Consider the following 12620-nt stretch of genomic DNA (forward strand, 5'->3'; position numbering starts at 1 on the left):
GCTTCAAGTCAAGTCAGTTTTATTTATATAGACGGCAGAATTATAGATAGATTGTAAACATAGGTCTGGAAGGATAGATAGAACCTGAGCCATTGAGACTCATTCAATCAACTGAGGCAAAAAGATGAGTTTTAGGTTAGGATTTTAAAGGTCTCAACAGAGTCAGACTGTCTGATTATTCCAAAGGAATGCAACGCGTTAGGAAACAACACTGCAGCTAGCTGACTTCCTTTTTATTGCTGAGGACTGAGGTGCCCGCCCGGTAGTCTGACAGCGAAGAGCACAGGGTGGAATATAAGGTTTAAGGAGATCAGACAGGTGTAAAGGGGCATGGCCAATTTTGTAAACCATCAGAAGCACTTCAAGGTGTGATTTGACATGGATTTCTTTGCCAATGAAGGGCATCTAAAATTTGTGTAATATGATCAAAATTTCAAGCTGCAACATTGTGAACCATTTGAAGATTTTATAAACTGGTTGAAACACGGGCCAGAATCAGCTAAGGATGGAAAAAACACATTTTAGCTATGTTGCTTTCAGATGAAGTTTAACCATGACAATGATCTTCCTTCCTTGATTTAAATATTGTCTTAAACTCCTCCCTCACAGCCTCCCTTCAAATAACCTGGTTACATTAATTAATTAATTGACGACTCATCATACATACTCCTCTTCCCAAAGTATCCTTAAATGCCCCTGACTTTTAGCTATAGCTATGAGCTGTGTTCCCCCTGTGTGTTATATCTGGCAAGCTTCTAGCAATTTCATCAGACCTGTAGCTGTATCCACTGTGCACTGCATGAAAATCTTTTGTTGTTATAACACACAAGGTTAAGAATGTACAAAATGATTGTCATTCTGTTCTTCTGCAGATAGCTGGCTTTATGATTATTGCATCTTCAGTACAATAAGTGCTCCATGTTATCTTTAGATTCATATGTCCTTTCCTCCATATCATTTGAAGCTCTTATTTTCTATTTAAATGACAATGTAATTCAGCTGTAGATTTAATTTGTTGTGAGTGTAGTTAGTGCCTTCTGTGGCGGGCTCCTTGTATGAGTCTTTTTGGTGATGGGTTAAACGTTCTAAACATCTGTTGCAGCGCCCTTTTGACAGCAACCTCAAGGTCGATGGAAATAGACTTGCTACGTTCCTAAACTATGTAAGTACTTGTGTGTGTGGGCAGTGTTTTCATCATGTATTTTCATTTTGAATTTTATCTTTGTAGAAAGATGAGCCTGATGCTTTCAAAAGATTAGGCACTGGAAATCGTGTGGCAACTTTTTTGAACTACGTAAGTACGTGTGTCCAGTCGCCGTTGATTGAAGGCCAGTCGGGGTAGTCACCTGAAATCTACTCTCATTCCTTCTTTTTAGTAGCTTCATGGGTATATGCATAAGCTCTGCTTCAATCTTGGACTGGGATTGATTGACTTTGTTCACTAATTGGCCTGTAGTGCGGCATTACTGTTGTTCAAAATGTAGAATTCAAGATAATACCCCAACAATGGTGCTGGATAAATGTCTAAGAATAAGGTTTTGCTGTCAATCAGTTCCAGTACATATTGTTGTGAGTTGTGTTGGCCATCTTTCATTAACACGCTGATGTAGAAGCCAGTCTTTATTTTACCCTTGCTAACATTGGGTTTTACAAAATAAAATGACCCCCACCCCATGAAACCATTGCTTGATTGAGGTACATTGGTCACCATGATACATGATGTTGATGTGCTTCAGTAACTTCTCTGAATAAATAATAATATGTTTATTGTACAATTTTGACAGAATAAAAGAAATATAACAGGACAATTTACAGCCAGACAGCAGCAAATGCTACAGAAATAATATAAAGCAATTAAATGCAATGCAATGTATCAAAACAATGAAATAACTGTTCAAGAATGGTCCAGAGAATATTTGGTATGACACTTACATATGTGGTGCAAGGAAAATACCTCACAGTGACTGTGTCACTCATACACCACCACTTCAGTTTAATAAACATATTACTTATTACAGTACTGTTTGTATTCATCATCAAGTATATTGGAAAATTGTGTCAGCTGTGGTCAAAAGTGTTCCCTATTTCTTTACTCTTTCTTGTCTTCCCTAACTGTAGTGCACATAGCAACTTTCTTAAACAGTCTACTGTGGTGTAAAGATGTGTACCTTGTCAATTTGTGCACCTTATTTCTTGCAAGACCTTCACAACAATATTATATCGTTCCTATTGAAATGACATATAAAAAAAGCATTCACTATATTCATTTGTTTTCAGTTTTTTTTTTTTGTATATGTATACACATATTCTCAAAAGGATATTATATTCATCATTATTATTATACTGGTGCCATAAAGTATGTTGTTGGATGTTAACATTTAATATTTTTCTTTGGAAAGTAAAACATATTTTTCAGATTTATTTTGCCCTTTGAGGATTGTTGAATACTGGAGTGTATTCTTATAGGAAAATACAGAAGAAGTCTCCAACCACTTTGTTGTCTTTTCTCAGATGAGTGATGTCGAGGCAGGAGGAGCCACGGTCTTCCCTGACTTCGGAGCAGCAATCTGGCCTAGAAAGGTGAAGGGAGAATGAGTTTCTGTGTGCCCTTGTGAGTGAATGTCTGTGAAGAAATAACATGATTGTCGTGTTGAGTGGGAAACAGGTCTAATCCTAACAGCGGCGGCGTCTAGTTTATTAAATGACTCATTAAGTATTACTGTAAGTCCTGACCTCGGATTCAGGTCTCCTAGTGAGGTTCCATATTTGTTAATCTGTGTCCTGTGACATTATCAGAGACATTATCTTCCAATGAAAACTGACTAAGATTTACAGATTCTGATGCATAAGAGTTTAATTGGAGTCAACACACCAACAAAACAATGAGTGTGGTCCTGGGAGCAGACTAACTTTCTGCATTCAAACACTATTTTATATTGTATAGGAGCTCCTCCTTTGTCAAATCACCAGCCAGTGTTTTTTGACATGGAAACTTTTGATGAATCAGACTATTAAAATTGACAAGTGGTGACATTTGTATATGCCCAAATTTAAGACTAATGGTTTCTATTTTTTCATGGGGCGTGAACTCCATCCTAACTTACCGGTTCTGTAGTTTCTATAAGACGTGTGCTAGTCATGTGGAATGCTCGCCCCTCCCCTCATTTTCTGCTGACTCTGCTACTATTGGGGATTTTCCACAAAACTGGCATTGCTAGGTGTCTTTGGACTTTTGTTGAACTCCACCCTAAGACATCCACATACCTTCAGCTCTCTGTTCCTGGGTGCTATCTGCTGATGTCTTCATACCTTGAGCCCCACCTCTAGTTTTAATGGCTGATGTCTTCTATCTACACTGTTAGCTCTGCCTCCAGTTCTAACAGCTGATGGTTGCTTGTGCTCTGACTGTTCCTGATCTTTTAACTACTTCAGAGGAACTCCCAAACTTAACATATATATGATATAATATAGAATATTGATTAGTTTGCTTATTTATCAAACATTATATATAATATAATATAGATTAGTTTACTTCTTTTTTTAACTTTATGTAATTTCTTTACATGTTTTTCCACAACAGTATTATATGTTGATTTGATTAGCTAATCAACAAAGCTAGGCCCACAGATCGCCCAGTCAAGCAATAGCTTACTGTTAAGTGTCAATAATATTTATTGTTTTTTTCCCATATCAATTTCTACCGCTTCCATCTCTTGCAGCTTTACATGTGCACGTTAAATGCACTGCATTCCAGTTCGACTTCATATTCAAAATCATTCATGCTATGCTCTTATACCATAGCATTTGACGTTCCCAAATGCCTGTTGCGTCCACTTAATGTTCAGTTCGCCTCTTATTTTCAATTTCTCGACGATCAGTCTCCTCACAAATGCAATCACATTTCCCTCACAGTTTATAGGCATGCAGTACATCCTCAGATTCCTCCTGCGGGCTCTGCTTTGAAGATTCTGAGACTCTCCTCCGCTTTTGCCACAAAACAATCTCCTTATGCTTTTTTGCCAATATTGCAAACAGTAACCTTGAAGCCACTTCTCGTCCAGGTCTTTCTTCTAGCATATGTCTCTACATTCCTTCTCTCGCGCACATTTAATGTTACCATAAATTTAGAGTTTGTGTCATTTCTCCGCAGGGGACAGCGGTGTTCTGGTATAATCTGTTCAAGAGTGGAGAAGGAGACTATAGGACAAGGCATGCAGCCTGTCCTGTCTTAGTGGGAAGTAAATGGGGTGAGTCAACATTCTGATTCATCACAATTAGGTATTGAATGGGATAAGAAAAGTATTAAATTCGGACAAAAATTTTAAACTGTTTTGTTTGTTGTTTTGTTAAGACAATAACAAATTAGGGCTGGTCAACATGTGTGACATCAAAGTCATAATAATGTTCCATCACTACCCAGTGTTTTTTTTAAGACAATTTGCTCATTAATTTAGATTAAAACATTTTGTAAAATTATATGATATGATCACAATATGATTCTATAGAAAGTCAGTATACATAATATTTAGTTCCTGTCCAACCCTACCACAGACTGTGATATTTACTCAAAGTTTTGCGTGTACAAGTCAGTATGCACATTGTACCCTGCCAATGTGCAACACTGAACATGATTATGATTTAGACATTACGTCACATATCTGGCATCCATGGTCTAGCTGTTCATCTTGTGGCAGCACATTCATTCAGTTGTTGTATGTTGACTTGCACATGCACATACTATTGTATAACAACTAAGATACTGTTCTAAAAATACGGTTAGGTTTGTATTCGTAACTATTCTACAAAATGTTAGTATTAAAGCCATTCTCATTTATATTTTACCTGCCTTGGCAATGTTTGTTTTGTTCTGTTTTTTCAGTGTCAAACAAGTGGATTCACGAGCGTGGACAAGAGTTCAGGAGACCCTGTGGCTTGACAGAAGTGGATTGAAGTTTGACCCACACCTAAGGAACTTGCAGAAATACTCGAACACACAAACACACAAACACGCATACACATACACACCCTTGTGCCTTAATTCTGGCAATGATGCAACTCACAGACACACTCTGCAACACTTACATAAGTGTTCTCTTCCTCAACTTGTCTACGTGACTAAGAAGTGTTTTTTATGGGGATATTATGACACTGGTGTGTAGGATCTAGTCAGATCATCTTTTTTTTTTTTTTACCAGAAGTTACATAAATTCTCTGTCATGCATCCTCACACCACCCTACTTAATTGTTAAAGTTAATTAATTTAAATTGACAAAAATCATGTGTTATAAGTACAATTTTACTTAATTGTACTTACAATGCATGATTTACAATACATGGACATTTAAAAAAATTATCTTTGTCTTGATTTGCCAATGTACAACCCATTTTATAGTAGGTTAAAATTCAATTACTAACACTCCAGGTGAACAGTTTGCCCTCCACACTGCTCCATTAAACATTTTTCTACATGTTAGAAGCAACTATTAGATTTTCAAAGTAAAAGCATTAGCATTAGTGGTCATACAGAGTCGTGTGTATTACTATTGATAATATCTTGTGTTAAAAACACCAAAACATACAGGAGGTTTTAACAAAAACCTTACCAAGTGGTGTCAGTGCAGGTAGTTGACTTTAATATACACATTTGGAAAGAAACTATTTGATTTCCGTACATTTAACAAGTTTCTTAAAAAGAAGCAGGAACTAAGTGAATAAAAGTTGTGTTATTTTCTGATAAATAATGAAAACGGTGACGGATTCAGACTTGTGGACCCAACTGTAGACTTTGCACCCCATTCAGATATTACAAATTACGCAAGAGTTAACTGTTATCTCTGCTATGTAATGCTACAATGTACATTATTTTTTGAAAGGACTGAAAAGATGTTAAATAAATATTTGGCTGCCAAATATCAGAAATGTCAATTGACAAAAAAACGCCTTTAATGCAAAGTAAAGTTATGGGCTGGTATTGGCTTTATTTAGAGGTTAAAGTAATGCAAAAAACAACACAAGTTGACTTTAAACACAACATACGCATTACTGTCTTCATTGAAAAACTGCTTTATTTTGTGATTTAATTGTCACTATATCCCTGTCACTCCATTCTTTATCATTTGCATTGTGTTCTGTACCCCTTCAAACTTAACAAAGAAATACATTTCCTCCAAATCATGTCCATGATGTTGTATTTATATAATGTTTAAATTATTAAGCTGTTGTTACATTGTGTGCTCTTTCTACAAGATGGCAAACAAGCAAGTCAATAAACAGTGTCTTTTATTAAAATGTTTTGTGTCTTCATTAATTGTTTTACATGGTTTCTCACTCTGTAATCAACATTTCCTTATTACCCAGGATGATATACCAGACAAACTCTCAACTGGATCTATTCATTTTCTGCTTCCAGCAATTTCCTTTGAATAGGACTATCCATACCAGTGAGTTTTCAGATTCACATGTAGATTGATTTGCAAAGAGTGTACAGTTTAAAAAGCCAGTATTAGAGAAAATCGAGGGGAGTATGATTGATCGTATGGATTTCCTTATCTCTCCTGTGTGATATGTTCGAAGTCCTTATATGTTCCTTTTTAGGCATCCAATATGCACCAGATGGGGTGCCCACTGGGGACTGACCCATCCAGATCTGTTAAAGTAAACTTTGAAACAACTAAAACTACACAGGAGTTTTATAATCGGGCTAATATCTGACCTACCATAGAGGTACATCAAAGAAAAACAAGATGGAAGAAAGGGATGATATAACTTTCCTTTGATTTTGAATGAAACAGTTGCTGCAAACAATACTTGACATGGCATGGAAGAGAATGTGGCTTATGCATTGTGAAGTTTTAAAGCACTAGTGTGAACTCAATATGTGTGTGAACAGAATACACAAAAGACACCAAAGGATTACACAAAACAAACGGCCCAAACAGGATTTCAACCCTTTGTGGTGTGATGTGACAACAGGAGAAGGCAAGCTACACTGAGACATTTATTGTCAATCTGGCCTCAATTTTGGACTTTTAATTTCAGAAAAATATCTTGAAGCCACTTATGAGATTTTAATTTTGGAACATGTAGCACAGTATGAAGACAACGTATTGATATGTTATTCAGAGTAATATGTTGGGATGGGATATTGTATCTATCCTTTTTCTGCGCTGCCTACTGCTGGCCTTGCATGCTTTTTTTGCAGCTGAAGCAAAATAATCAATGTCTTTATCTGTTAATTGCCTTCTCATAAACACACAAACATCATCCAGTGCTGACTTTGAGACTGTTCACTGTGGCTTTCTTACAGTGCTGTAACTTGCTGATGTAAGGCATTCCTGGGCAGTACAGTACTGATGGGCAAAAGACAGACTGGTGTGTTACAGGGGGGAAAAGTACATAAAAAGTAAGTGATTTGTCTTGGTTTTATTTTCTTATCCTGTTATCCCCCCCCATCTGTTATCCTCTTTCACAGCAAAGGAATATAATCAAAGCATATGAACATTCAAATGCTCTTTTCTCTAGAAGGAATCCTAAAACTCAAAGCATAAACCTGTCACATTTGTTTAATGTCAAACAAAGATTGAATGATTGTGGTTTTACAGTTCTCACACACACCCTTTTCCTCATTATATCGTTTCACACCTGCTATTGTCCCCTGGAGCTAAATCCTGACAGACTATGGCACGAAATAAAACTACAGCCCAAAAAGTTTTCAGCTTAATCCTTTGTCACACAATGTAAGCAGTCTTTTATGGCTGTGGGGCGGCTGTGGCTCAGAGGCAGAGCGGGTCGTCCCCCAATCAGAAGGTTGTTGGTTCAAATTCCTGGCTCCTCCTGCCACTGCCAAAAGTAATCCTTGAGCAACGATTGGAACCCCCAAATTGCTTCCCGATGCATGAAGTGAGAGTTATTTCTGTCAATGGATTGCCATCACTTGAGTGAATGTGTGTGAAAGGGTGAATGTGGCACGTAGTGTAAAAGCGCTTTGAGTGGTTGGAAGACTAGAAAGGCGCTATACAAGTACAGGTCCATTTACCATTTACCATATGGCCAGGAAAACCACAGTGTGTTAAGACATTAATATATGTCAATTACAAGGACTGACATATACTTTCACTTTTATTGGATAAATTCCATTTGTTGTAATTATATAGCAGATTTTAAAATATACCTGGTAGATGTGACATGTTCTGAGCCCACCAATTAAATGATGACACATACTGATTCTTTAATGTTAAACAAATCTTGAATAGTAGACTTATTCAAGTCAAATGCAAGACAAATGCTGAAGGATAAAAGATTAGACCTAACTTTAGTCCTGGAGCATCACTTATTTTTCACACCAAAAGGCTGTGTGCAGGTAAATGTACATATGAACAGTATTTTCAGATGTATAGCCTATATATATTCTTTCAACTTTAATTAATGTATACTTATTGTTTTTTTTTAATTTTGTGCAAAGAACTCATATAAAATATATACATTTCCAGTGATAATTACCAGGGGAGTGTTGTTTTGGTCATTTGAACCCTGGATTTGATGCTTTCTGAGTAATTGAATTTGGCCCTTCAACAACTAGCATGGGAGATTATCGCAGTTTAACATTGAGGTGGCAATTTGTTCACACATTCCTGAGTTCTGGGACAGTAAAGGATAATACTGTTTAGGTGAATGATTCATGTCCTTTGCTTCTTAGTTCGAAGTTCTTAAAATTCCCGCTGTTGACTTGTTGCTGTGTAAGTTAGAAAACAAGGCTTAAAAGTTTTTATGTGTCATATAATGCCTCTTTAACATGCGTATGTTTTACAATGACCAGGTCAAAGGGTTGTATAGATTCTTAAAAATTGCCATTACAACATCAATATCCATACCAATAAATCACAAGTCACATTTTTCCCTCTGCTTCTCTCCAAAGTGTAAACAAGAGACAAAGCCTAGGAAATTTCTAGCAAAAGACATGCATGCAGTCATTGTGTTCATTTGTCAAGACACAACAGGATCCTGAGGAGGCGGGGGAGCTGCCATCAAACTAACACCCATTCTCTCTCTTACCATGTCATACACATGGAGGCCAAAGGTCAGGTCCCAACTCAGACTTAATGTATTCTCTAAAACCATTAAAACAATATTTTCCAGACTTTAACCATTACCATCATGAATATTTAGGCCATGTTGGTCAGTTTTTTAATTGTACTACTACCATTTGGACTTGCAGAAGCTGGACATTTCAGCCCTATTCATTACTGTTAGCTATTTATTTCTATTAAGTGTTTTATTGATTACTGTCACTGTAGCTATATATTCAATTTATTTACTTTTGGGTAATTATTTCAACCATTTAACCTACCTTTGGCTGGTAATTTAGGTGTTTTTCCATTTATTTCTATTTAAGCTATTTATCTATTACTGTTAATGTAACTAAATCTAACAAATCTATTACTTTTGGATAATTGTTTCAACCATTTATTCATTACTTAACTATTCAGTTACATTACTTGAGTCGTTGAACACAATAAGCTATATCGTGGTAACCGCGGATGTTTCCCTTTCCTCTGATTTCAACCTTTGTTGAAATAAAACAATTAATGGTAATGAAATCCCAATACCTGCTGCTTCAACATCTATGTGTTGCATAGCTCCACTAAAAGAGAAAGTGAACTACATTTGGAGACACAGACTCAAAGTAACAGACAGTAAATGATAACATAAAACAGAGACACAGCAAGAAACAAAAACTTGATAAAGAATTAGTGGGATATACAAGGTCTGAGAAAAGTGGTTTCCATTGTGAAAACAACTGATATGAATTAACCTAACAAAATAATCTTAGGTTAAAGGCGACCGGCAGCATCTGTAGATAAAAACGGCTCATTCTAAGGCAACAAAAACACAACAATTCCTAAATTTACATGAATATACAATAATGAAAACATACCAATAAATATTATATTCTATTCCTGCTAATAGATCCTTCTAAATGTTACACACTGGACCTTTAACAGAACGTGCAAAGCATACCTAGCAATGATCAATAACATAGATCAATATATTTCTTATCATGCAGATTTGATGAATTTCGATGTAACCTTGCCTCTTTTTCACACCTTCAATGAGTCTTGGCTGGCTTTCAGTTCCACACATTCCTCCTGTCTGCCTATATACCCTGAGGTGTACACTGACTTGTTATCAAAGATTTGGTGTGGCATGGGTTTAGCACTCATTCCAATACAACATCTTTAATTGAGAAAATCTTGGCACATTGAGGTCAGAATGATTGAATGACTTTACAAAGATAAAAAAGAAATCTGATCTGTACTATCAGCTATTTCAATTAAGTTTAATGCACACAGTCATGTATTTTGTGTCTGTGGCTTTTTGATTGCTGTTGTTTCTCCTGTCATTCATATCTGTTGTAAAGAATCGTTTATCTCCATGCATAGCAGTGTTGCCACTTCGGCGAATAAATATCAGTTCACACGTAAAACACTTTTCAGTGTTTTGACATGTTGCCCTTGAGCCACAACAGCAGCCTTTCTTCTGAAGTTTAATGTGTTTAATTGGCTAATGTTGAGCTCAGCCATGCCTCATTTGTGTCACGAAACAGGCTTTCTTTAATCTGGATGACACATTAACCACCTATCTGTATATGTGTTTTGGAGCACATTCACCTCAAGCAACCAGCTCAGAATTCATATCGAATGACTCAACAGAACTTAGTGGCTCTGGTTACCTTTGGGCTTATCAAGTTGGCCTTAAACCCCTTATTGGGCTGTGGCTGTACCATCCCTAATTCTTTGTTTTGTTGAGGTCACTTGTGAATCTTCAGTTCATATATTTATCAAGAACTTAACTTTAATTCTGACTATACTGTGAGAATGAATTGTTGTGAAACTGCCTGAGAAGGGATGTCAGATGTCAGAGGTCAAACATTTGTAATTTTAGAAGAACATGGGGAGCCTGACCTGAAAGGTTCAGGGGCCCTAGATCTTAACAGGGGTCTGAAACATGCCTGGATATTACCTTTGTTGTCAGGGGGATGGATGAGATGAATATACACTTGGTGTGTGCGCATTTTTGTGCTTTGATAGATGTGTAAAAAGACTTGCATTCCTGTAACTTAATATTGTGATGGGTCAAGTGTCAAAACTTCAGACATAAAGATGAGCACAATTAGGTTATTATACAATACTGACCATATAGCTGGACAAATATTTTAAATGCCAATTATGTGGTAGTTAAAACGAGTTGCTGTTCTTAATGTTGTACAGTTTGACTTTTAGATTGAAATAATAAAATGGAAGATTGCAGACTTACTTACATCCTCGTTGGTGCTTTAATTATTCCTCTACCAAAAGAGCAGTAAATAAAACAGATTTTAAAAGTTTATAAAATGACACTGAAATAACAAACAAATGTATGTTAGGGTCAAAGGGGCTGTTTTGCTTGCACAAAATAAATAGTTTCCATTCTCCTCTATGCATTAAATGCCATCCTGATAGGGGCACGTATTCCCATTGCTTCTGAGTGTAAGCTAATGTCCAGATTTCTGGTATGCATTTTCAAGGTAATTAGTGGAACATTTAGAAAAAAAATTCTTAAGAACTCAACTCTGTGTCCTTAATTCATACCATACTGCAGGACATGTAACTCTAATTAGTTACATGAATGAAGGATTGAACTAGTGTGAAATTGCTTGAAAAGGTATGCCAGATGTCAGAAGTGAAATGTTTGTAATGTTAGAGGAACATGGGGGGGTCTGACCCTGAAAAATTCAGGGACCCTGGAACTCAACAGGAGCCTGACACATTCCTGGGATCTTACTGAAGATATTACCTTTGTTGTTAGAAGGTAGTTTTTCAATTCTGATTTTGCTTTTATGGGAAATGAGATGAATATAGTGTGTGTGCTGTGTAAAACAGATTTGCATGCATGTAACTTAATATTGTGATGGGTTATTATGGATGTAGTATATAGTTCTTGGTTGCCCATAGTTTGCATGCAGGGTGTAGACAAGATCCATAATATAATTATAGTTGAAAAACACATAACAAAGTACCAGGTTTTTGTGTAAATGGTGACAGAAATATATTTATTCTTGACCAACAGTCTGTTACTGTACAAATGGCTATCCTATGTTGTAGGTGTACTGATACCTCTGCAATCAACACTCCTACTCCCAGAGTAATAATCAAAAATCACCAGACTGCTGTGCATCAGTGTGAGTTTATATAAACATAAGAAAAAGTATTTGACCATAGAGTACTATATAAAATAATATTTGTTGTAAGGCACTTACCAGAATTTTAAGAGGTACGTTATATAAACACATATTTTACACTATAGAGGGTGCATGATATTTAGATACAAATACCTCAGTACTACACAGACGTCATCACTGTGTAAATCGTTGCTGTTCAAAGTACAAAATAGGGTAAATACAAAAGAACATAAGGCTATTTTCATTAATATTTTGCTCAAGTTACAAAAACAGGAGGACAAGTTATAAAAAATACACATTTGAATGCAACATGTCAGATATAGTGATCAACAACAAGATGTGTGTAAGTCCATATTCTGGAGAACAAATAAAATCAGTCTCTACTAAATGAGACAATTTCACT

At 36.2% G+C, this 12620-nt stretch overlaps 1 protein-coding gene across 5 annotated transcripts in view; it reads left to right on the forward strand.

The window, feature by feature from the left end:
* Positions 1-6288, forward strand: part of p4ha2 (procollagen-proline, 2-oxoglutarate 4-dioxygenase (proline 4-hydroxylase), alpha polypeptide 2) — a 23971-nt gene extending 17683 nt beyond the window's left edge. For 3 of the 5 annotated variants that reach the window (XM_035666346.1, XM_035666347.1, XM_035666348.1), the window contains 4 exons: positions 1229-1294; positions 2512-2580; positions 4151-4247; positions 4880-6288. In XM_035666346.1, coding sequence (XP_035522239.1) covers positions 1229-1294; positions 2512-2580; positions 4151-4247; positions 4880-4950 — 303 coding nt within the window. In that variant the 3' untranslated portion in view covers positions 4951-6288. Of the gene's footprint in view, positions 1-1102; positions 1163-1228; positions 1295-2511; positions 2581-4150; positions 4248-4879 lie in introns of all 5 variants that reach the window. The other 2 variants (XM_035666349.1, XM_035666344.1) reach the window with 2 other exon arrangements.
* The last annotated feature ends 6332 nt before the right edge of the window (positions 6289-12620 follow it).

The sequence above is a fragment of the Morone saxatilis genome, unplaced genomic scaffold, assembly GCF_004916995.1.
Source record: "Morone saxatilis isolate NCDOM2014 unplaced genomic scaffold, NCSU_SB_2.0 Contig20, whole genome shotgun sequence".
Lineage (NCBI taxonomy): Eukaryota > Metazoa > Chordata > Actinopteri > Moronidae > Morone > Morone saxatilis.